Genomic DNA, 26696 nt, shown 5'->3' with positions numbered 1-26696 from the left:
GACAGCACGCCAATCAACGCATGCTGTTGCCACCAACAGAATGCAGTCATTGCAAAGCTCAGCAGTGTGGCATTTTTTTTGTGTGTCTGCCTCTGATAACAGCGATGCCATATCCAACCTATGCCAAAAGAAACGGAGTCGTGGGAAGTCCAACACCCACCTAGGTACAACAGATTTGCGAAGGCACATGATCTCACATCACAAACGCCTATGGGATCAACACATGATGAGTACAAGCAGCACACAAACTCAAAGCGACCATCCTCCTCCTGGTCCAGCATCTTCAGCCACGTCAACCACGGCTGTCCTCCTTGCCCCCTCTCAACCATCCGCCACTCCGCCTCTCACCTTCAGCAGTTCCTGCTCATCTGCCCACAGTCAGGTGTCTGTCAAGGAAATTTTTGAGCGTAAGAAGCCAATGTCACAGACTCACCCCCTTGCCCGGCGTCTGACAGCTGTCTTGTCGGAACTCTTAGCCCGCCAGATTTTACCATACAAGCTGGTGAAGTCTGAGGCCTTCAAAAAATTTGTAGCTATTAGGACACCGCAGTGGAAGGTACCCAGCCGAATTTTTTTTTCACAAAAGCCAATCCCCAACCTGTACTCTATTGTGGAAAAGGAAGTCATGGCATGTCTGGCACACAGTGTTGGGGCAAGGGTCCATCTGACCACTGATACCTGGTCTGCAAAGCACGATCAGGGCAGGTATATCACGTACACTGCGCATTGGGTAAACCTGCTGACGGCTGCCAAGCATGGAATGCGTGGCTCTGCAGAGGAGTTGGTGACATCGCCATGACTTGCAGGCAGGCCTGCTGCCACCTCCTCTACTTCTCCTACTCCATCCTCTTCGCTAACCTCCTCGGCTGAGTCCACTTCTGCTGCTGCGTCTTTCTCCACATCAACTGCACCCCCCCAGCTCCCCAGGGGCTATTCCACATCCCAGATACGACAGTGTCGCGCCGTCTTGGGGTTGACTTGCCTGAAAGCAGAGAGTCACACCGGACTAGCACTCCTGTCCGCCCTGAACGCACAGGTGGATCAGTGGCTGACTCCGCACCAACTGGAGATCGGCAAAGTGGTGTGTGACAACGGAAGCAATTTGTTGGCGGCATTGAATTTGGGCAAGTTGACACATGTGCCGTGCATGGCACATGTGTTGAATCTGATCGTACAACGCTTTGTGCATAAGTACCCAGGCTTACAGGACGTCCTCAAGCAGGCCAGGAAGGTGTGTGGCCATTTCAGGCATTCCTACACGGCCATGGCGCACTTTTCCGATATTCAGCGGCGAAAAAACATGCCAGTGAGGCGCTTGATTTGCGACAGCCCGACACAATGGAATTCAACACTCCTAATGTTCGACCGCCTGCTCCAACAAGAAAAAGCCGTCAACGAGTATTTGTATGACCGGGGTGCTAGGACAGCCTCTGCAGAGCTGGGTATTTTTTTGCCACGTTACTGGATGCTCATGCGCAATGCCTGTAGGCTCATGCGTCCTTTTGAGGAGGTGACAAACCTAGTCAGTCGCACCGAAGGCACCATCAGTGACATCATCCGATTTGTTTTCTTCCTGGAGCTTGCCCTGTGAAGAGTGCTGGATCAGGCCGTAGATGAGCCTGAAGAGGAAGAGAAAGAGTTGTGGTCACCATTACCACCAGAAACAGCCTCATCAGCATCCCTTGCTGGAAGAGGAGTCTGAGGAAGAGGAGTCAGAGGAGGAATGTGGCTTTGAGGAGGAAGAAGACCAAGTACAGCAGGCATCCCAGGGTGCTCGTTGTCACCTATCTGGTACCCGTGGTGTTGTACGTGGCTGGGGGGAAGAACAGACCTTCATTGAGATCAGTGAGGAAGAGGAACGGGACATGAGTAGCTCGGCATCCAACCTTGTGCAAATGGGGTCTTTCATGCTGTCATGCCTGTTGAGGGACCCTCATATAAAAAGGCTGAAGGAGAACGACCTGTACTGGGTGGCCACGCTACTAGACCCCCGGTATAACAGAAAGTGGCTGAAATGTTACCAAATTACTGGAAGTCGGAAAGGATGCAGCAGTTCCAAAACAAGTTAAAAAGTATGCTTTACACAGCGTATAAGGGTGATGTCACAGCACAACGGGAATCTACCAAATTGGAAGTAAAAGGACCGACCAAGCATCTTTTTCCATCTCCTGGTTCCTAAAATCTATTCCATACACGTCCCCTGATAGGGGACGTAACAGGGATTAAACTGATAGGAATAGTACTACTTAACATACCACTCATATCGGGTAGCACAGTACATTGCACGGCGGATGCGCCGTGCCCCAAATTGGAAGTAAGAGGACCGACCAAGCTTTTTTTTCCATCTCCTGGTTCCTAAAATCTATCCCATACACCACACCAGCCCCTGATAGGGGACAAAACAGAGATTAAACTGGTAAGAACAGATTTTTTTAATAAAAAAAAAAAAAAAAAAAAGAAGAGGACAGCCTCTGCGGAGCTGGGTATTTTTTTGCTGCGTTACTGAACGCTCATGCACAATGGCTGTAGGCTCATGCGTCCTTTAGCGGAGGTGACAAACCTGGTCAGTCAAACTCAAGGCAACATCATCGACCTCATCCCATATGCGTTTTTTCTGGAGCGTGCCCTGCGAAGAGTGCTGGATCAGGCCGTAGATGAGCATGAAGAGGAAGAGTTGTGGTCACCATCACCACCAGAAGCAGCCTTGTCGTCGTCGATTGCTGGTCCTGCGGCAACGCAGAGAAAGGAGTCTGAAGAGGAGGAGTCAGAGGAGGAAGGTGGCTTTGAGGAGGTGGAAGACCAACCACAGCAGGCGCCCCAGGGGGCTTGTTGTCACCTTTCGGGGACCCTTGGTGTTGTACGTGGCTGGGTGGAGGAAGAGACCGTCTATGACGTCAGTGAGGACAAGGAACGGGACATGGCTAGGTTGGTATCCAACCTTGTGCATATGGGGAGTTTGCGGTGGTGCAAATGGACTGTTTGCGGTAGTTTGCGGTGCGTTAAACAGGGAGTTTGGTCTGTCACTGTGAAGCGGGCGTAACCCTTACACTACCTGATCGATACAACATCATACCTGATGTTTTAAAGCACGTTATTCCAAACAATTTAGGAATGTTAGGTGATTTATGCCCTGTATGGATTAAAACCAGACTCTGCGTCAACTACGTAATTTTCCATGGGAGTTTTGCCATGGATCCCCCTCCGGCATGCCACAGTCCAGGTGTTAGTCCCCTTTAAACCCCCAGAAATAGTCCCTGTGGGTTTTAAAATTCGCCTGCCTATTGAAGTCTATGGCGGTTCGCCCGGTCACGAACATTTGCGGAAATTTGCGTTCGCCGTTCGCGAATGTTCGCGACATCTCTAGCTATCACATCAGTGGCTGCATAGAGCCTGATAGACCAGTCAACATCCTTCCTCCTGATTAGCTGACTGCAAAGCATTCTGAGTAAGCCCACTGGTCATGTGATCATCTATCTTCATCGTGCCTGCCCTGTTTCACTCACTAATGTAAAAAAAAGTGTCGTTTTGCAGATTCATTTGGAATGAGGAATCTGATTAGTTTGCGTATATCTTAGCCAGTCCATAGAAAAGACGTACTGCAGCTGGAAAAAGTACAGAGGAGAGCGACTAAATAAGGGGCATAAAGAGGGTCTTAGTTATGAAGAAAGATTAAAAGTCTTGAGAAGAGACATCTAAGAGGGGACATAATTAACCTATCTCATATATAAAGCTGAGTGCATGTGTGTGTGTGTATGTCCACTAAAGGAATCTGCACCATTGCATTTACAATCACAAAATTTGGCACACAGGCACATCAGGTGTCCGGGAAGGTTTTAGAACAGGTCTCAGCTCTCTAGGACGTACCGTTCCTAAGATATTCCTCAAAAATGGATTAGCCAATAGAAGCTTGCTCACATGACCCTTATCCGCCAATAGAAGCTCGCAGGTCCTTCAGCCTCCACATACAGTTTTACTTCAGGTTTCCATAACAACCCAGACATTTATCTTCACTGCTATAGATGAGCTTTAAAGGAAATCTGTCACCAGGATAATCGCTACTGAAGTAAAGCCATGGCCTAATAGCACTTAGTACCTTATTTCTAGATGTGCCTTTGTTCCAGCAATAGATGTTTTTATCCTCTGAAAATCCAGTTTATTTGAAATGCAAATGAGCCAGTAAGGTGCCCAGAGGGGCGTCACTCTTGTAGGAAGGGGCCCAGACATGCCCCCTGGCACAATGTGTCCACCCTCAAAAGACTTAAAACACTGCCCCCAGGTCCACTAAGCCACGCCCCTGACGGTGACTTTCTCCCTGTAGCTCACACTCAGACAGACAGTACAGCCGACAGATTGAAAAAATGAAGTTAAAAATCAACTTCTAGGTCCCGCTAAGCCATGCCTAGATCTGTTTAGGCCATGCTCCCTCCCACCCCTCAGCCGACAGATTGAAAAAATGAAGTTAAAAATCAACTTCTGTCAGCTGCAGGGGTGGGAGGGATGGTGACTTTCTCCCTGTAGCTCACACTCAGACAGTACAGTGCTGCTGTCTTAGAGTGAGCTGTTCAAAAGGCCACGCCCCCTCCCACTCCTCAGCCGACAGATTAAAAATCAACTTCTAGGTCCCGCTAATCCACACTGCTTATTTTTCTACAAACAAATAATTCACCTTGTGCCAATTTTCAGTTAGCATAACCCTTATTGCCATATAATAATAATTTATTCTTGACAGAAACAAACATTTCTGTTTAATGCTTTTGAAATATTTATTTACTAGGATCATGATAGAAGATGTTCAGAAGCTAATAGATCGCTCAAGTGTGAGCCTGCAAACCACTGGGCCAATATCTCTGGAAAAGTATGATTATACAATCTATCACCCAATGAATGAGGTAAGTGGGGGATTGAAACATACTTAAGAGATAAACCTTCAGGGGAAAAGCTACATCATTGAAATATAATGACAATAATCTTATAGAACTACAGTATTTAAATTCCAGTCTGCTTCCTGCTAAATAAAAATGGTTGTGATTGTACAGTACGTAATCCAAAAAAGTATTTCATGAGGTTATCCCTAGTAAAAGGCTCTCAGTGGATGCAGCCCATCCACTGGTACTTTCATAAGTTAATATCAGTTTTGTTTAGTACTGTCTTGCCAGACCACAGAATCTAAGATTGCAACACATCCTGAGTACAGATGAGTGAAATGTTTGAAATTCATTTCAGGTCCTATTCTAGCAACTTGATCAGATGATTCAATTCTTATGTGAAAAAAATTAAACCCTAATCGAAAAGTTCCATATGACATTCTAGGGTCTGAAAGGGCTATATGCAACTACTTTCGAGCTCTTTAACGCCAAGACAACAATAGTAATATTAAAGTGACAGCAATATACGAGGGGTGTTCAGTAAGTTATCTACCTGTAAATTGAAGTTACTACTTTTCAATGTAATCCCCTTTGACGTCAACACACTTATTCCACTTCACCTCCAATGATGAGATGCCCCCAGAATAGGAGACTTCTTGCTGCTGCTGGAACCCTGTTTGATAGCATTATCATCAGGAAACTGTTGCCCATGCAGTAATTTCTTCAGGTTCCGAAAGAGAAAATAATCACAGGGAGCCAGTCTGGACTATAGCCTGGATGGTTAAGCTCCATGAAGCTGCATTCCCTGATAGCAGCTTATGGTTTGCGAGACTTGTGATCTGGCGCATTGTCGTGAAGCAGCAACACACTTGCCGACAACTGCCCACAGCATTTCTCTTTGATTGCCTCACATAATGCCTTCTTTGTTGAAGCAGAGATGTCTCAGTAATTTTTGTGTTGTGTAGCATGAAACTGTTGCCATGATCTTTCTAGCTGACTGCTGCACATGAAATTTCTTTGGAGTTGGTGACCCCTTGTGCTTATATTGCATAGTCTCTTGTCTCAGACCCATGTTTCATCACCCATAATAATTTGAGAATATAAGTCTATTAGATTTTCTCTAAGCATGTCTAAAATCACTTGGCTAAATTGCTGGTGACCAATTTTTTGCTCAGGTGTCAACATTCGTGGCACTCACTGGGAACTGACCTGTGACATCATCAAAACATCATGAATGATTGTAACAGCGGCTGCTGTGCGCCACTGTTCCCCTGCTTACCACCGCGGTCCCGGGCACTGTTTTCAGCGGTGATCTGCTGCCAGTGCTTCCCATTCACCGCTGCAGTCCTGGGCTCTATCTGTGTAGGTACTGTTGTTCTGGGATCCGCTCCACATTTTTCTCTCTGCCCTGGCCATAGCATGCTTGCTGTTTGTTTCCTGCAGAACTTCCTTAACCACTTAAGGACCACAGGTTTATACCCCCCTAAAGACCAGGCCCTTTTTTACAAATCGGCACTCCACAACTTTAGCGGTTTATTGCTCGGTCATGCAACTTACCACCCAAATGAATTTTACCTCCTTTTCTTCTCACTAATAGAGCTTTCATTTGGTGGTATTTCATTGCTGCTGACATTTTTACTTTTTTTGTTATTAATCGAAATTTAACGATTTTTTTGCAAAAAAATGACATTTTTCACTTTCAGTTGTAAAATTTTGCAAAAAAAACGAGATCCATATATAAATTTTGCTCTAAAAAATGTTTGGGTAAAAAAAAAAATGGTTTGGGTAAAAGTAATAGCGTTTACAAACTATGGTACAAAAATGTGAATTTCCGCTTTTTGAAGCAGCTCTGACTTTCTGAGCACCTGTCATGTTTCCTGAGGTTCTACAATGGCCAGACAGTACAAACACCCCACAAATGACCCCATTTCGGAAAGTAGACACCCTAAGGTATTCGCTGATGGGCATAGTGAGTTCATAGAACTTTTTATTTTTTGTCACAAGTTAGCGGAAAATGATGATTTTTTTTTTTCTTTTTCTTACAAAGTATCATATTCCACTAACTTGTGACAAAAAATATAAAGTTCTATGAACTCACTATGCCCATCACGAAATACCTTGGGGTGTCTTCTTTCCAAAATGGGGTCACTTGTGGGGTAGTTCTACTGCCCTGGCATTCTAGGGGCCCAAATGTGTGGTAAGGAGTTTGAAATCAAATTCTGTAAAAAATGACCAGTGAAATCCGAAAGGTGCTCTTTGGAATATGGGCCCCTTTGCCCACCTAGGCTGCAAAAAAGTGTCACACATCTGGTATCTCTGTATTCAGGAGAAGTTGAGGAATGTGTTTTGGGGTGTCTTTTTACATATACCCATGCTGGGTGAGATAAATATCTTGGTCAAATGCCAACTTTGTATAAAAAAAATGGGAAAAGTTGTCATTTGCCAAGATATTTCTCTCACCCAGCATGGGTATATGTAAAATGACACCCCAAAACACATTCCTCAACTTCTCCTGAATACAGAGATACCAGATGTGTGACACTTTTTTGCAGCCTAGGTGGGCAAAGGGGCCCATATTCCAAAGAGCACCTTTCGGATTTCACAGGTCATTTTTTACAGAATTTGATTTCAAACTCCTTACCACACATTTGGGCCCCTAGAATGCCAGGGCAGTAGAACTACCCCACAAGTGACCCCATTTTGGAAAGAAGAGACCCCAAGGTATTCGCTGATGGGCATAGTGAGTTCATGGAAGTTTTTATTTTTTGTCACAAGTTAGTGGAATATGAGACTTTGTATGAAAAAAAAATCATCATTTTCCACTAACTTGTGACAAAAAATAAAAAATTCTAGGAACTCGCCATGCCCCTCACGGAATACCTTGGGGTGTCTTCTTTCCAAAATGGGGTCACTTGTGGGGTAGTTATACTGCCCTGGCATTTTCCAGGGGCCCTAATGTGTGGTAAGTAGGTAAATGACCTGTGAAATCCGAAAGGTGCTCTTTGGAATATGGGCCCCTTTGCCCACCTAGGCTGCAAAAAAGTGTCACACATCTGGTATCTCCGTACTCAGGAGAAGTTGGGGAATGTGTTTTGTGGTGTCATTTTACATATACCCATGCTGGGTGAGAGAAATATCTTGGCAAAAGACAACTTTTCCCATTTTTTTATACAAAGTTGGCATTTGACCAAGATATTTCTCTCACCCAGCATGGGTATATGTAAAATGACACCCCAAAACACATTCCCCAACTTCTCCTGAGTACGGCGATACCAGATGTGTGACACTTTTTTGCAGCCTAGATGCGCAAAGGTGCCCAAATTCCTTTTAGGAGGGCATTTTTAGACATTTGGATACCAGACTTCTTCTCATGCTTTGGGGCCCCTAGAATGCCAGGGCAGTATAAATACCCCACATGTGACCCCATTTTGGAAAGAAGATACCCCAAGGTATTCAATGAGGGGCATGGCGAGTTCATAGAAATTTTGTTTTTTGGCACAAGTTAGCGGAAATTAATATTTTTTATTTTTTTCTCACAAACTCTCCCTTTCCGCTAACTTGGGACAAAAATTTCAATCTTTCATGGACTCAATATGCCCCTTACGGAATACCTTGGGGTGTCTTCTTTCCGAAATGGGGTCACATGTGGGGTATTTATACTGCCCTGGCATTCTAGGGGCCCTAAAGTGTGAGAAGAAGTCTGGAATATAAATGTCTAAAAAATTTTACGCATTTGGATTCCGTGAGGGGTATGGTGAGTTCATGTGAGATTTAATTTTTTGACACAAGTTAGTGGAATATGAGACTTTCGCAAGAAAAAAAAAAAAAAAATTCCCTAACTTGGGCCAAAAAAATGTCTGAATGGAGCCTTACAGAGGGGTGATCAATGACAGGGGGGTGATCAATGACAGGGGGGTGATCAGGGAGTCTATATGGGGTGATCACCCCCCTGTCATTGATCACCCCCCTATAAGGCTCCATTCAGATGTCCGTATGTGTTTTGCGGATCCGATCCATGTATCCGTGGATCCGTAAAAATCATACAGACATCTGAATGCAGCCTGACAGGGGGGGTGATCAATGACAGGGGGGTGATCAGGGAGTCTATATGGGGTGATCACCCCCCCTGGAAGGCTCCAGGGAGACGCCTGTATGTGTTTTGCGGATCCGATCCATCTATCAGTGGATCCGTAAAAATCATGCGGACGTCTGAATGGAGCTTTACAGGGGGGTGATCAATGACAGGGGGGTAATCAATGACAGGGGGGTGATCAGGGAGTCTATATGGGGTGATCACCACAGTCATTGATCATGCCCCTGTAAGGCTCCATTCAGATGTCCGTATGTGTTTTGCGGATCTGATCCATGTATCTGTGGATCCGTAAAAATCATACGGACATCTGAATGCAGCCTGACAGGGGGGGTGATCAATGACAGAGGGGTGATCAGGGAGTCTATATGGGGTGATCACCCCCCCTGGAAGGCTCCAGGGAGACGCCTGTATGTGTTTTGCGGATCCGATCCATCTATCAGTGGATCCGTAAAAATCATGCGGACGTCTGAATGGAGCTTTACAGGGGTGTGATCAATGACAGGGGTGTAATCAATGACAGGGGGTGATCAGGGAGTCTATATGGGGTGATCACCACAGTCATTGATCACGCCCCTGTAAGGCTCCATTCAGACGTCCGTGTGCGTTTTGCGGATCCGATCCATCTATCAGTGGATCCGTAAAAATCATACGGACATCTGAATGCAGCCTGACAGGGGGGGTGATCAATGACAGGGGGGTGATCAGGGAGTCTATATGGGGTGATCACCCCCCCTGGAAGGCTCCAGGGAGACGCCTGTATGTGTTTTGCGGATCCGATCCATCTATCAGTGGATCCGTAAAAATCATGCGGACATCTGAATGGAGCTTTACAGGGGGGGTGATCAGGGAGTCTATATGGGGTGATCACCACAGTCATTGATCACGCCCCTGTAAGGCTCCATTCAGACGTCCGTATGCGTTTTGCGGATCCGATCCATCTATCAGTGGATCCGTAAAAATCATGCGGACATCTGAATGGAGCTTTACAGGGGTGTGATCAATGACAGGGGGGTAATCAATGACAGGGGAGTGATCAGGGAGTCTATATGGGGTGATCAGGGGTGATCAGGGGCTAATAAGGGGTTAATAAGTGACGGGGGGGGGTGTAGTGTAGTGTAGTGTAGTGGTGCTTGGTGCTACTTTACTGAGCTACCTGTGTCCTCTGGTGGTCGATCCAAACAAAGGGGACCACCAGAGGACCAGGTAGCAGGTATATTAGACGCTGTTATCAAAACAGCGTCTAATATACCTGTTAGGGGTTAAAAAAAAATCACATCTCCAGCCTGCCAGCGAACGATCGCCGCTGGCAGGCTGGAGATCAACTCTCTTACCTTCCGTTCCTGTGAGCGCGCGCGCCTGTGTGCGCGCGTTCACAGGAAATCTCGGCTCACGCGAGATGACGCCAATCGGCGTTAGTGTGACCTGGGAGCGCCGCAGAAATGACGCCTTTCGTCGTTAGCGTGACGGTAAGTGGTTAAGGGCCGACGTGCGTCACTTCCTGTGCTTTATGGGTTAGCTCATGTGACCTCGCTGACCTGCACATATATAAGTGGCTCAGCCCCCTTCCCAGATGCCTCAGTGTAAAGGTCCTTGTGTCCTGCTAAGGGTCCCGATATCTGCTTATGTTCCTGACTCGTACTTGTATTCCTGGACTCTGCTACCTGTTTGATCCCTGCCTGCTTGCCTTGACTCTCCTGTTGCCGTACCTGTACCTGTGCTGCCTGCCCTGACCTATTGCCTGTTTGACTTGGCCTCTGCCTCATCCTTCGGTACTGCACTGTTGCTCCTGGTTAAGACTCAGCCTGCTGACAATGCCTGTACCTCTGGTACCTTACCCAGGTCCGGGGATCTCTACTTGCATACGCGTTTATTAGAACAGGTTCTGTAGACATCTATGTGGAATCAGTTGGCGATGGTGTGAAAGCAGCGCGCTTCTTCTTGGCGCCTAACGTGGGCCTTGAGTTTTTTGGTCAGTTTTGGCCCTGTGACTGCCCAAATTAGTGAAATGTGCAGTGATTCTAAGAGTGATGCCTGTCATCTGCATGTCATAAGGACTCAGTATTATTTCACTACCAAAGCAGACTCTCTATGTGTGTTACTGCCATGCACAGTATTCTACACCACTATAAAGGCTCTCAGAAGCCAGGAAATAGCCTTTTTAACGTAATTTGCCGCAAATATATGCGGATCAAACCAAGTTTTTCCCGAAAAATTTGGCGAACCGAATTTCTGAAAAATTCGCTCATCTCTAATTTTTACAAATGAAATGTCTACATGTGATCATGTTTGCGATCCCCCATTTACATATTTACTACCCTGCTGTGCTCACTACTGTGATATTTAGAACATAGGGATCTGGGCAGTGGGGAATTTGTGAATGCGAGTATTGGTTATTTTATGTTTACACCACTCTAAGCCCATTACCACCTAATTCTGTTGTGCTAGAAAACACCTTTAAAAATTACACACCTTGGAATGCCATGCAAGACAGAAAGACTTTGTTGTGGATAATTAATCTATACTAATAAAAGCCCAGTGTACGCGCTCAGGGCTGGTGTCCGTGCGTGTGTGTCGATTATAGAAGTGCGCATGCGCAGCGGACGGACACACACACACACACAGGCCAATTCAGGTCGCAGAGCCGGGCTCGGGGGCACAGCAGCGCCCCCAGGGAGGAGGATGCCGGGAGCCGGGCACAGCGGCTTTCAGAGTTATACTCTGCCTTGAGCACACGGGACAGCGCAGCCGTCACAGATCCCGGGGAGCCGTCCACACTGAGAGCCGGCTATCTAACTCATTATGCCACACTGCGCATGTGCCCGCTTCCCCACACGCGCAGTGCGGCCATACGCCGCTCCAGCGGCACACACTCCACGGACACGACATGTGCAGCATCCTATTGTAATGGCAGCGGGGGGCAGTCACTGTATTGCACCGGCCCCGCTCACTTACTACATGGTGAGGCAGGAGGCGGGGCGCTAAGTGACGCCCCTGCTCCGCCCACTGCATGAATGAAGCAGGCGGCGCAGGCGCATGACGTAGTGAGTTACGCTGCCAGTGTCTGGCCGCCCGCCCGGCCTCCTGCCTCACCATGTAGTAAGTGAGGAAGTGAAGATCGTTATTATTATTACAGTTATTCAAAGTATTACTACTCTGAGCGTGACTACAGTGACTGCACCGGGCTCCGCTGCCATTACATTCACACTAAACAGCGACACTGTTATGGGGGGATCTGTGTATGACACATAGCATAAGATGCTATGTGTCATCCACAGATGCCCCCATAACAGTGTCACCCACAGACCCCGATAAGTGTCACCCACAGACCCCGATAAGTGTCACCCACAGACCAGCCCCATAACAGTGTCAGCCACAGACCCCAATAAGTGTCAGCCACAGACCAGCCCCATAACAGTGTCATCCACAGATACCCCCATAACAGTGTCAGCCACAGACCAGCCCCATAAGTGTCAGCCACAGACCAGCCCCATAAGTGTCAGCCACAGACCAGCCCCATAAGTGTCAGCCACAGACCAGCCCCATAAGTGTCAGCCACAGACCAGCCCCATAAGTGTCAGCCACAGACCAGCCCCATAAGTGTCAGCCACAGACCAGCCCCATAAGTGTCAGCCACAGACCAGCCCCATAAGTGTCAGCCACAGACCAGCCCCATAAGTGTCAGCCACAGACCAGCCCCATAAGTGTCAGCCACAGACCAGCCCCATAAGTGTCAGCCACAGACCAGCCCCATAAGTGTCAGCCACAGACCAGCCCCATAAGTGTCAGCCACAGACCAGCCCCATAAGTGTCAGCCACAGACCAGCCCCATAAGTGTCAGCCACAGACCAGCCCCATAAGTGTCAGCCACAGACCAGCCCCATAAGTGTCAGCCACAGACCAGCCCCATAAGTGTCAGCCACAGACCAGCCCCATAAGTGTCAGCCACAGACCAGCCCCATAAGTGTCAGCCACAGACCAGCCCCATAAGTGTCAGCCACAGACCAGCCCCATAACTGTCAGCCACAGGCCAGCCCCATAACTGTCAGCCACAGGCCAGCCCCATAACTGTCAGCCACAGGCCAGCCCCATAACTGTCAGCCACAGGCCAGCCCCATAACTGTCAGCCACAGGCCAGCCCCATAACTGTCAGCCACAGGCCAGCCCCATAACTGTCAGCCACAGGCCAGCCCCATAACAGTGTCAGCCACAGCACCACCATAACAGTGCCATCCACAGATCCCCCATAACAGTGCCATCCACAGATCCCCCCATAACAGTGCCATCCACAGATCCCCCATAACAGTGCCATCCACAGATCCCCCATAACAGTGCCATCCACAGATCCCCCATAACAGTGCTATCCACAGATCCCCCCATAACAGTGCCATCCACAGATACCCCCATAACAGTGCCATTCACAGATCCCCCCATAACAGTGCCATCCACAGATCCCCCCATAACAGTGCCATCCACAGATACCCCCATAACAGTGCCATTCACAGATACCCCCATAACAGTGCCATCCACAGATCCCCCCATAACAGTGCCATCCACAGATCCCCCATAACAGTGCCATCCACAGATCCCCCCATAACAGTGCCATCCACAGATACCCCCATAACAGTGCCATTCACAGATACCCCCATAACAGTACCATTCACAGATACCCCCATAACAGTGCCAGCACTACTGTTCTAGCGCCCGTTATTGTAACGGGCTTAATGTCTAGTCCATAATAAAATCCCCTTTCACAAGCAGTATCTGATATAAGGGCAACTTGTTTGGACCAGGAGTATAGTAGTTCTCCTACAAAGACCTTCTTTAACTTTTATTTCTGAAGTCAGATACTATTGTAAATCTAACACGTAAGTGATACAGAAAAACATAAAATGTCTGTCAATATATTTATTAGATTTATGAGTGGATGGACCTGATTAAAGATAAATATAACGATGTGGTAACACAACACCTTCTGGGACACACATATGAAGAGAAACCAATCTACTACTTCAAAGTAAGTTCAGAAACCATCAAATGCCAAGAATATGGTTGCATAGTATATTTTGTATATCATATTTATGTAAACACAATAATGGCGGTAATATAGAAAATGAACTATATACTGTATAAATATGATGGTGTTACTGCACTTCTGTTTGTTTGATCACCAATAATGACTAATAACTATAGCTGCCTCTTTTTCCTCTCCAGAGGATACATTCTAACAGTACTTTCACACGCAGCAGATTTTGGTGCAGAAAATTCTAATCAGTTCCATTCATCTGATTTCACACTCTACAATGTATATAGCATAGTTGTCAACAGTCCAGAAATGGGGGGGGGGGGGGGGGGGGGGAAGAGGGGGTCCTGAAAATTTAGTCCTTTGTAGGTTGTTTATGGTAGTTTCATGGGTGTTTCTGGGTGGTCATTGTGATGTGGTGGGGTCGTGTCAGGGGCGAAGCCTACATGTCCACGGATATGATGGCAAGCATGATATAGTGATAACAACAACTAATTTTGACCCAGATTTGTCACTAATTTCTTACACTCAGTTTACATCCTTTGTAGTTGTACTCTAAATCTAACTATAGCCATCAGTGGATTTGTTTTTAAGTCCTGAGTATAGTTGGAGTTCCACATTCAGACTTTTGTACACACTTTTTGCAGCTAAAGCCAGGAGTGGATTGAAAAAGAGAAGACAGTCTCCATGTAGAAGCCAATCTAGCTTTGGCTTAAAGATTTGCATAAAAAACCTGAATGATGAAACACAACAGGGGGACCTAGTATGTGTCATGATAGAAGGTTAATTGAACTCGGTGAGGTGTGATAGCTAAGGCCTGCAGCGTACTCAAGTTGTGTGCAATAGGTGTTTCTGGGTGATGTAGTGCAATATACACTAACCTGGTACAGCTGACTCTCTGCAAGGGCAGGTATAGGTAGAAATAGTTCGTGACGCCAGTGCCAAGTAAACGGTGGCACGCCGTTTGCGGATGCAGGAATAAATTGAGGAAACGTAGTCTTAAAACAGAACTCCAACTTTAGTAGTTTTGCAAGCAGAGACAATATAGGAAATGCAGTTCCTAAGCATACAGTCGATTTTGCAATTCGGTCGATGCAGGCAATTCAGTTATAGCAGGGTAATTACAGAGTGTTGAACACAGGACTTGCAGCACAGGAGCTTGCACTCTAATTCTGTCTGATCCTGGAATACAGCATATCTTCACCAAGGCCCATTAACCTAGTTCTGGCTTTATCTCCTTGGCTATAGCTTTAATAAGTACCTCCTCTGTCTTTCTGAGTACCTCTTGCTTTCCTGATCTTTGCCTCTGTCTCTCTCAGCTTCTGGACACTTCCTCAGGCTCTAGAAACTTCTGAGCTGTGGTCTAGACTGACTTCTGCACTCCACACTAGATCAGGTTACACTGACTTTCCCTTCCTTGTCTGGCCCTTATATAAACTAGGGCTCCCTAGCTCCCTCTAATGCCTAAGAGCTGGAATGACACCCCTAGCCGGCCTGTACTTGCAAGTTTCATAGCAACAGGGAAATACATGCATTACATTACATGACATTTTATAAAACTGACATCTAACAACTTCCCCATAATTAGGAGGGACGACAGCACACCAAGTGACACATTGGTAGTGACGGGTATTACAGTTCCCGTACACTACATACCCCACTGCTTTAAGCTGAGTACGACCTCGTACTCCATCATGGGTCTCCCAACTGGAATCTCTACCTGAAATAGAAAAAGAGACATGCAGGCATACATACAGGTAATTAATCTGCATTTACATTTACATCAGGTCCAATTGGCAAAGGTGCAGGGTAGTGACAAGGGGCGTCGTTCTCTTCTCTCAGGATAGTGAATGGAACGGGGGCGCTGACCTGGCACAGCGTAACATTAGAACCAGGATAGTCCATGACAATGAATAAGTCCATGATAGAACAGCAAAATGGATAAAACAGTATAAAAGTTCTTGGAGGCTCAAAGAACAAACATGAGTCCGTACCCAGGCTATTTCTTATTAAATCACAGAGGCTCTCATGCGGTGGAGTCCATCTCTGGGCACATTTCCTTAGTATGAAGTTGCACAATAAAATGACAGCATAATAACGGAACTACCCAGGAGTTTCCCGTGGGTGTATCACAGGCAAGGGCTCACGTGGAGGAGTCCATTCTTGCGCACAAATGTCAAGTAAGGTATTGCCCGTGGCAACTGTTTGGGAGGAGACACCACCAGAATAATCAAAGTCTCCTAAACGGACTGGTGGGCGTCCCCTGGTCATCCGGGTAGACCTTCTCAAAACAGGGGTCTCCTCTTCCCTTAGCAACGAGGTAGAAGGGAGAGGAGCAACAGGAGGGTCTCCATGCGTGAGACCTCGGTCAGGAACAACTGGAACAACAGGAACAACAATATCCACGAGAGGGGGAACGGGATCCGGAGCATCTTGCACCGGCTCTTCTGGAGGTGAAGACGCAATAGGTGCCGGAGCAGGCACCAGCAAGTTCAACCAAGGTGTCAGAAGCCAATGCATGGGATCAGCGTCATACCTTAGGTCACTGACAGCCTGCATAGGATCATCGGGCTGTATTGCTGACTCTGACACAGGATATTCAGATCCGGAACTCTCGGCACTAGGTTCTGGTGTCAGGCAAAGCTTCAACCGGTTTCGGTGTACAATTTGGGATCCCTTGTCTTCCCGGGTGATCTCATAAGTGTGAGTTCCAACATTTGGGATTGCAGTGACAACATAGGGACTTCGCTCCCACTTACTGTCCAATTTGCTGGTACGACGGTTATTCTTTAACCATACCACGGCCCCTATGGTCAAGGGTTCTGCATGGGCTGCCTGATCATAGTCTCTCTGCTGTCGGTCTCTAGCAAGGTCCATACGTTCCTGAACAATGGCTTTGGCTGCATCTAATCGCCTTTGGTGCTCAGCAACCCAGTCGGTGTTAGGTAATGGGTTAATGCAATCAGGCACATGTATGTCCAATGAATGATCAGCAGGCAATGTCCCTTGGCGCCCAAACATCAAATAAAAGGGGGTATACCCGGTGGAACAATGTATGGTATGATTGTATGTGAACATGAGCTGTGGCAACAGACTGGGCCAATCTCCTCTGTTCTCAGGAGGCACGGCCCTCAGCATCTCTATCAAGGTCTGATTCATTTTTTCACATAATCCGTTACCTTGAGGATGGTAGGCCGTCGTCCGGATCTTCTTACAGTTGTGTAAGCGGCACAGTTCATGGAACAGATGGGACTCAAAAGCAGGTCCTTGATCGGTGAGGATCTTTTCTGGACATCCATAGGGCAGGAGGAAGTGCTTCCAGAACATTTCGGCTGTAGTCTTGGCTGTCTGGTCTCTCACAGGCACTGCTACAACAAACTTTGTGAAATGGTCAATAATAGTCATGGCATAAGCATACCCTGAGCGACTAGGCTCCAGTTTTACATGGTCGATGGCGACAAGTTCAAGAGGACGGGTACTTACAATGGGTCTCAGTGGTGCCCTCTGATCATGGTGCTCACTTCGTTTCAAGGCACAGGCTACACACTCTCGACACCACTTCTCCATGTCTTCTCTCATGCCTACCCAGTAAAACCGCTGGCGGATAGTAGCTTCAGTCTTTTGGACCCCAAAGTGACCGGATTGATTGTGGTACATCTCCAACACCATACCTGCATCTCGTCGGGGTATGAGAATCTGGTGTACTCTTTCGTTGGACACTGGGTCTAGGCTTCTCCGTAGCAATAGGCCCTTTTGTATGAAGAGTTGATGGCGCTGTCTCCACAGTTTGATGAGCTCAGGATCTGCACTCTTACGCCGAATCCTCTCAGGGGCTCTGCCACTAGTAATGAAGTCCAACAACTCACCCAGCACTCTACTTTCAGACTGTAGTTTCACCCACCTTTCTTCTTTAGGTTCAGGCCTACTGGAGGGTGAAGGAACTGCCGCTCTGTTATTGGTAGCTCGAGCCTGATCCTGTTGAGCAAATTTGTTATAGAAAGCCGGCATCTCTACATCTTCCCAAGCATCTCGCACATCATCAGGAGCTGTCTCTGTGGGAAGCCTGGATAAAGCATCAGCATTATCATTAGTACGTCCAGCACGATACTTTACAGAGAAATTATAGTTGGCAAGGCGAGAGGCCCATCTCTGCTCCAAGGCCCCCAATCTAGCTGTATTGAGATGTGCCAGAGGGTTATTGTCAGTGAATGCAATGAACGGGGGTGGCGGCTAGATAATCCTTGAATTTTTCTGTCACCGCCCACACTAATGCCAGGAACTCTAGTTTGAAGGAACTATAATTCTGGTCATTTTTCTCAGCTCCTTTCAGGGAGCGGCTTGCATATGCTATCACTCTCTCTTTTCCCTCTTGGATCTGGGCTAACACAGCTCCCAGGCCTCGCTTGCTAGCATCAGTATAGAGATGGAAGGGCTTGCTATAATCTGGATAACCTAACACTGGAGGCTCGGTCAGTTTCTTTTTTAGCAATTGGAACGCTATCTCTCTTTTCTCATTCCACTCAATGGGCACAGGAGTTCTAGGACTCTTTTTGGGTTGCCCCCTCAAGAGTTCCTGGATAGGATCAGCTATTTGAGCAAAATGGGGGATAAAACGTCTATAGTAGCCGGCAAAACCAAGGAAACTCCTCACCTCTTTGACGGTAGTAGGAACCGGCCAATTACGGACAGCTGCTAATTTATCAGAGTCAGGTTGCACTCCCTCTCCGCTTACTATATGCCCCAGGTATCTTACTGCAGGTTTGAGCAGGTGACACTTGGATGGCTTTACCTTCAAGCCATATTTGATAAGGATTTCAAATACTTCTGCCAAATGTTTCAGATGGTCCTCATATGTTTTTGAGTACACAATGACGTCATCAAGATACAGCAGCACTGTTTCGAAGTTTTTGTGACCCAAACACCGTTCCATTAGTCTCTGGAAAGTTCCTGGGGCATTACATAGCCCGAACGGCATACAATTGAATTCGAACAGGCCCATGGGAGTAGTGAAGGCAGTCTTTTCTCTATCTGCAGGGGCCATGGGTACTTGCCAGTAGCCACTGGTCAAGTCCAATGTGGAGAAATAGGCAGAGGAGCCCAGAGCAGTTAGTGACTCCTCAATGCGGGGCAGTGGGTATGCATCTTTGTGGGTTATTTGATTAATTTTCCTATAATCCACACAGAAACGGATACTACCGTCCTTCTTCTTTACAAGAACCAGGGGTGCAGCCCACGGACTACGGCTGTCCCGGATCACATTAGAGTCTTTCATTTCTTGGATCATTTCCTTTACAGTCTGATATGAAGTAGGTGGTAAGGGTCTGTATCTCTCCTTGATAGGAGGATGAGAGCCAGTAGGTATGGTGTGTTGTATGACACTAACCTCTCCATAGTCAGTAGCATGCTTACTGAAGGCCTGGTGGTGCTCCTTGACAAGCTGTAGAATCCCTTCTTGTTGATGTTGGGGGGTAGTCTCGTCCCCTACATGGAGCTCTTCCCACCAGGGCACTTGTGGCTGGGTCACCGGCGAACATCTGCTGTCTGCAGCTGGCGGCTTTTCTGTCACTGGAAGACGAATGATGTCTTGGAAGGACACCTGGGACAGCTGGGCAACAGGGCAATGCTTAGTAAGCGCAACAGGATGATTACTCAGATTAATCAGACGGACAGGTACTTTACCTTGGGAGACGTTCACCAGGCACTTGGCAGCTCTCACATAAGGATAATCCTCCATCTGGAGTGGTTCCACCAGGGCTTGATAATCTCGGCCTTCGACTCCCAGGACAGCACGACACCACAAAAGAGTTTGAGAATTAGGAGGCAAAGTCACAGGCTTAATATCACGGATCCTGGCAGTACAAATTTCTCCTTTCCCATTAGCAAACCTCTGCTGGGCACTTAACACAGTAATAGTCTTTTGAATCATCCTCCTGGATGCAGAGGAAGCAGTGGGCAAAGTCTGATGTAATACGGCAAGTATTTCTGAATAACAGTTTTTGAAAACATTGGTGCCTAGAATGACAGGATGTCCTCCTCTGTCACCGGCCTGTACTACGATCACTCCCTGTTGAGGCAGGGTTACTTCTCCCACCTGCAGGGTGGGTTCCCAGTATCCATGAACCTTTACTGGTTTGCCATTGCTGGCGATAATTTCCACCCAGGATTCAGGCGGTTGGGTCAACTGGTTGGTGTCCCAGAACTTTTCAAATGCAGGCAGCTGAATAGTAGTGACCTGAGACCCAGTATCTAATAGGGCTTCAAAGGGGACCCCGTTGATCTCTATATTGATTTTAGGATGGGATCCTACATAACGTGGCATCCAATTTGGATCCTCTGGACCTAGTGTTCTACCTCCCGAGGGGTGGTCCTCAGCCTCAGGGGTTGCCCGTTTAACTGCCAGCACGTGGATTCTGTGTGTCCCAGCTTTTTGCAGTATGTACACACGGGCTTCTTGCGACCTCTATTACGCCTCCCAGGATCCCTGGGGTGAGTCTCTTGGTAAGGAGGTGGGAACGGCCTAGGAGGTGACAGGAATTCTTCATCTAGCATTATGGGTTTTTCCCATTCCTCTATTTTTCTGCACACTTTCTCTAAACTTTTAGTGAGGTGATTTACTTGCTCTGTCAGCATGGCAATAGTATCAGTAGCTGACACTTGAACAGCTTGGCCGGCCTCAGCTCGGTTAGTGACAAGCGGTTTTGGCTTGCAGGCTGATGACTCAGATAGGGCGCTCAACTCAGGAGATACTGTGGACCCCAGAATTTTTATAGCCAGTTCTTTAAAGTCCAGAAAGGCACTGTTAGGGTGCTGGGCGGACAGCATCTTTAACTGGGTCCTTATTTGTTCACTAGACACCCCGTTGATAAATTGTTCCCTCAGGGTCTGGTCCCGGTTATCAGCCTCTTTGGGATCTATCTGGATTACAGCCCCTAAAGCCTCCTGAAGTGATAGGGCATAGTCACGGAGGGACTCACCGGACTTCTGTTTCTTGCCAAAGAAGTGCATCTTTATCTCTGAGGCAGTCCTAGTTTCAAAAGTGGCTCTGAGGCGGGTGAAGATCTGTTCTAGAGTACTCCGCTCAGTAGCAGGCCATGATAACACTTCCCTGCGGGCAGCTCCCTCCAGTTGCGCCAGCATGATTTCCATTTGCTGGTCGGCATTTATAGGGTACAATCGGAATAGTGCCAGCAACTTTTCTTTAAAGTCCCTTAGGGTATGGGTCTCTCCCCTGTAGCGGGGGAACCATGGGGCCCCGAAATAGTAAGGCATGGTAAAGGGCATCATGCTGGGGGCTGTAGGATGATTAGGAGCCGCAAGCTCTCCCGGGGCCGGCTGCTCAGGCACTCCTGGCTCTGACATGGTAGTCTATTGAGAGGTGGCCGCTGGCGACTAAAGTGGCCGGTACACTCCCCTTCCCTCCGGTTACAAGTGCTTACCGGTATCGTCGGGCTTGCGCAGGCCAAGTCTCGCGAGATTCCGGACGTCCTGAGACCGCGGTGACGCAGGAGAAGCAGGGCCGCAGCGGTGCGATGATGAAGAGGGGCGGGACTCTCTGTGTCTTTGCAGGGATCCGCCCACGAATGTCCTCAGCGGCGCGGGAAACTTTACTCCAGGCAGCCGGTGGCCATCTTTAGCAAAACGCTGTCCATTCACTGACAGCAAGCAGGATTGTAAAAAGTCCACAAAACCACACTCCAATGCGGCGATTTTCTTCCTCTGGGTAGCGCAACACTGCACAGCGCTTTTTAGAAGTTTTGGGTACACTTTGGGTATGATTTTCAGTCCACAAAGTCCACTTGAATAAAACAGGAAAATTGTCACTTTGGTCACAGGGCAACTGTATAAGGCACAAAGTTCACGCTTCTTGCACTAGAAAGCGTGCGTATCCTGTTCGTGGAACGCCAAAAGAGAAGTGCAGCGTACTCAAGTTGTGTGCAATAGGTGTTTCTGGGTGATGTAGTGCAATATACACTAACCTGGTACAGCTGACTCTCTGCAAGGGCAGGTATAGGTAGAAATAGTTCGTGACGCCAGTGCCAAGTAAACGGTGGCACGCCGTTTGCGGATGCAGGAATAAATTGAGGAAACGTAGTCTTAAAACAGAACTCCAACTTTAGTAGTTTTGCAAGCAGAGACAATATAGGAAATGCAGTTCCTAAGCATACAGTCGATTTTGCAATTCGGTCGATGCAGGCAATTCAGTTATAGCAGGGTAATTACAGAGTGTTGAACACAGGACTTGCAGCACAGGAGCTTGCACTCTAATTCTGTCTGATCCTGGAATACAGCATATCTTCACCAAGGCCCATTAACCTAGTTCTGGCTTTATCTCCTTGGCTATAGCTTTAATAAGTACCTCCTCTGTCTTTCTGAGTACCTCTTGCTTTCCTGATCTTTGCCTCTGTCTCTCTCAGCTTCTGGACACTTCCTCAGGCTCTAGAAACTTCTGAGCTGTGGTCTAGACTGACTTCTGCACTCCACACTAGATCAGGTTACACTGACTTTCCCTTCCTTGTCTGGCCCTTATATAAACTAGGGCTCCCTAGCTCCCTCTAATGCCTAAGAGCTGGAATGACACCCCTAGCCGGCCTGTACTTGCAAGTTTCATAGCAACAGGGAAATACATGCATTACATTACATGACATTTTATAAAACTGACATCTAACAACTTCCCCATAATTAGGAGGGACGACAGCACACCAAGTGACACATTGGTAGTGACGGGTATTACAGTTCCCGTACACTACAGGCCCCTTTCACATGAGCGAGTATTCCGCGCGGGTGCAATGCGTGATGTGAATGCATTGCGCCCGCACGGAATCCGGACCCATTCATTTAAATGGAGCTGTGTACATTAGCTTTTCACAAATCACTTGTGCGTTGGGTGAAAATGGCAGCAGCATGTTCTATATTCTGCGATTTTCATGCAACGTCGGCCCCATAGAAGTGAATGGGGCTGCATGAAAATCGCATTGCATCCGCAAGCAAGTTTTTCACGGATGGTTGCTAAGAGATGTTGTTTGTAAACATTCTGTTTTTTATCACGCGCGTGCAAAACGCATTAAAGCCTTTTTCACACGTCAGTGTTTTGGTCGGTAATTTCCATCAGTGATTTTGAGCCATAACCAGGTGCGGCTCTAAAGACAGAACAGGTGCAGATCTTTCCCTTATACCTTATGTCTGTGGAGGCTCCAATCCTGGCTTTGGCTCACAATCACTGATGGAAATCACTGACCAAAACACTGCGTGTGAATGAGGCTTAAATCGCATTGCACCCGCGCGATAAAAACTCAACAACTGAATGTGATCGCAAACAAAACTGAATGGACTTGCTTGTGAAATCGCGCAGTTTTCAGTGAACTCATCCGCAACGCTTTCGGACCAAATCCGGACACGCTCGTCTGCAAGGGGCCTAAGAGAGTCAAACAAGGATTATAGGGCAGGGAACGCAAGAAACATTATGAGGAATGGAGAAAGACTGACATGACAAATAAGTGAGACTGCGATAATGTGAACAGCAAGTGACAGAATAAAATGAGACAAGTATGATGGAGCTTAGCATAACAGATGGTATGACTGAAAATCATATCATGGCATTATACAAATAAAATGTTACATTATGATGAATAAAAACATAAATGATATACTTTTGCCCTTAATTGAATACCAGAGGTCACATGACATATGTAAGGGTCACATGACTTACACCGCTCTCCTGTCCATGCATTGCACAGGATTAAAACTGGCCATACCATCTTTTTTTTTTTGCCAGCCACTGACAGGTCTATTCATTGGCATCAGCTGCAGGTGTGTGAAAATCCTCACAGATCCATGCCTGATGTAAATCTATATGTGATTATGTCATGTGATCCTCCATTTTCACATTCACTACTGTGAGAAGTAAAGTGACAGACACCATGTTGGACTTATGTGGCGCCTTCTAAGTTGTCCTTGCACAGCAGCGCTTGAATGGGCTTCTGCTGCAGGTTCCTGTACAGTGATGGTGAACATGTTGTTAGTAAGAGATCATAACATTACTGTGCTCCAGCATGGTAATGAGGTTAGAAATACCACTATTTTTTGGGTTGCTGCATGGATATAATCAAGGTCATACATATTTGCACTCTTTAAAGAGTTATATTTTACAGATGGGACGGCCTTCAAAAGAATCTAAGAAAGTTGTGTTTCTGGATTGTGGAATTCATGCTCGAGAATGGATTGCTGTAGCTTACTGCCAGTGGTTTATGAAAGAGGTACATTCTTGGGAAAGATCATTTAAAGGGAACCTGTCATCAACTTTATGCTGACCGTACTGAGGGCAGAATAAAGTACTGACAGAAATGCTGATTTCAGCGGTGTGTCACACATCAGCTAAAAGTAAGTGGTTGCTGAGAACCAGCATCATAATCATTGCAGACTGGGCCTGGAAAAGAGTCCCGGCCACCTGAGAAGAGTCATGGCTATTCATGAAGTCCTGCTCTCCTGCCCTCCTGCTGATGACTGACAGGCTTCTACCTAGTTTTCTCCCTTTCTCTCTAGGAGAGAACTGACAATCATCAGCAGATGGGTGAGAGAGCAGGAGATTATGTATAACCAGGACTCTTCTCAGGTAGATTTGACTCTTCTCAAGGCCAGCATAAAGTTGATGACAGGTTCCCTTTAAAATGTTATTGTCAATTTCTTCAAATATTGTCAAGCATCACATTTATTTGGCAAGCCTTTCAGTTAATATTATAAAATAAAAATAAAGTAATAAAGACATAAAAAAAGATTGCTTCAGGTGTATAAAAATGTAATCTTCAGATAACCGTGATCGTCAGATAAGATACCAGGACATCGTTGTAAATCGCTCCTTGCATATTAGTTACTCTACTTTTTAATAGCAATGGATACATTGGCCAGTGCACCTGTTTATTGTGCGTAAGGCCTCACAGAATGCCATAATATGTAAGCAAACTGGCAGGATCTTAATTCCCTATAAGGGTACATGCACACGTTCAGGATTCATGTGCGGAGAATCAGCACTGAAATCCGCAGGTGTTCGCTGGCAAATCTGTGCGCTCAATCCGCATCAATTGGTGCAGATTTGCGTGCAGATTTGGTGCAGATTTTCCACATGCGGATTTTACTAAGTGAATGAAGAAAATCCGGTCAGGTCAAAATCCACGCGAAAAAAATCTGCATTGTGTGCATTGAGATCTTAAAATTCTCATAGAATACAATGTACATGACTTTTGGTGCGGATTTTCCACACGCAAATCTGCGTGGAAAATCCGCACGCAATCCTGATCGTGTGCATTTAGCCTAAGGGTCCATTCACACGTCCGTAGGTGTTGTGCGGATCCGCAAGTGCAGATGCGGACAGCACATTCCGGCCCCATTGAAAATGAATGGCTAAATTGCGGAACGGATGCGGACCCACTTTGCTGACGTGTGAATGGACCCTAAGGCCTCTTGCACACGACTGTATGGCTTTTTCAGTATTTTGCGGTCAGCTTTTCACGAATCCGTTGTTCTGTTTTTTGTTTCCGTTGTGTTTCCATTTGCGTTCCGTTTTTCCGTTCAGTTTTTCTGTATGGCATATGCAATATACAGTAATTACATAGAAAAAATTGGGCTGGGCATAAAATTTTCAATGGATGGTTCCGCAAAAACGGAACGGATGCAGAAGACATACTTTTTTTTGTGGACCCATTGACTTGAATGGAGCCACGGAACTTGATTTGCGGGCAATAATAGGACCTGTTCTTTCATTCAACAGAACGGAAAAACGGAAATACGGAAATGGAATGCATACGGAGTACATTCCGTTTTTTTTTTTTGCGGACCCATTAAAAAGAATGGTTCCGTATACGGACCGTATATGGAACGCATAAAACGGCCCAAAAACGGGGGGAAAAAACGGTCGTGTGAAAGAGGCCTAATGGTGTTAGTTTGGGTCATTACCTGTAGGTCCTTTGTCAGGCAAAGATTTGGAACACTGAGATGTGACCACATTACAGCCATCAAAATGAGATGTAAGGGCAACCTGACAAGTGCACTGTTGGTGTAGTTTTTTAATTGATACTGCTATTTAACTGATTTGTTTTTATTATGCTATTGAGAAAACTTAGTGATGTTCTGTTCTGTAATGAGGGTGTCTTCACATGTGCTGTTTTGATGCAATTTTTTTCAAAAATAGGCACGGTTTAAAAAAAGGTGTATAATCTATCCTATAGAACTTCCCTCCCGATTCTATACAGTCCTTGCTCTGACTTCAAAAACTGCATGTGCGAAGGCACCCTCATTAAGACATAGAACGTCACCTTGTTTTCTCCATACCATAAAGGGAAGGACACATCCAGCAGCATTGGGGTGGTTGAGACAAGACCGAGAACCACACAAAGATACATTTGTTGTCATTTTCAAGCTGAGCATTAGGTGGCTGCACAATTTTTCCAGCAATCAGTGGTTTCAACCACAAAATTGTGCAGGCACTAAACAATCAATTTTAAAGCTTCATTAAACATACAATATCTCTGAACAGTTCGTGATTGGCTGCCTTAATGCAACTACGTATGGCTTTACACTCACAAATATCTAATTAATTTAAGAGCAGCATAAATTTAAAAAATGCACCAAAAAACGGCATGTATGAAATGTGGAGTTTCCCAAATATACATCCGAGTACTTGTGTTAATAGAAAAGTGGGGTAAGGGTTTTGCCACACACAGATTTT

At 46.6% G+C, this 26696-nt stretch overlaps 1 protein-coding gene across 1 annotated transcript in view; it reads left to right on the top strand.

The window, feature by feature from the left end:
• LOC121008785 (carboxypeptidase O-like) overlaps positions 1-26696 on the top strand; it is a 121500-nt gene that overhangs the window by 17237 nt on the left and 77567 nt on the right. Inside the window, exons 2-4 of the mRNA XM_040441479.1 lie at positions 4775-4889; positions 13871-13972; positions 24127-24231. Of these exons, the coding sequence (XP_040297413.1) occupies positions 4775-4889; positions 13871-13972; positions 24127-24231 (322 nt within the window). The remainder of the gene's footprint in view (positions 1-4774; positions 4890-13870; positions 13973-24126; positions 24232-26696) is intronic.

This window comes from Bufo bufo, chromosome 7, assembly GCF_905171765.1.
Source record: "Bufo bufo chromosome 7, aBufBuf1.1, whole genome shotgun sequence".
NCBI classification, from domain to species: Eukaryota; Metazoa; Chordata; class Amphibia; order Anura; family Bufonidae; genus Bufo; species Bufo bufo.
The sequence above is the reverse complement of the archived record's forward strand: the minus strand, read 5'-3'. Positions and strand labels throughout refer to the sequence as shown.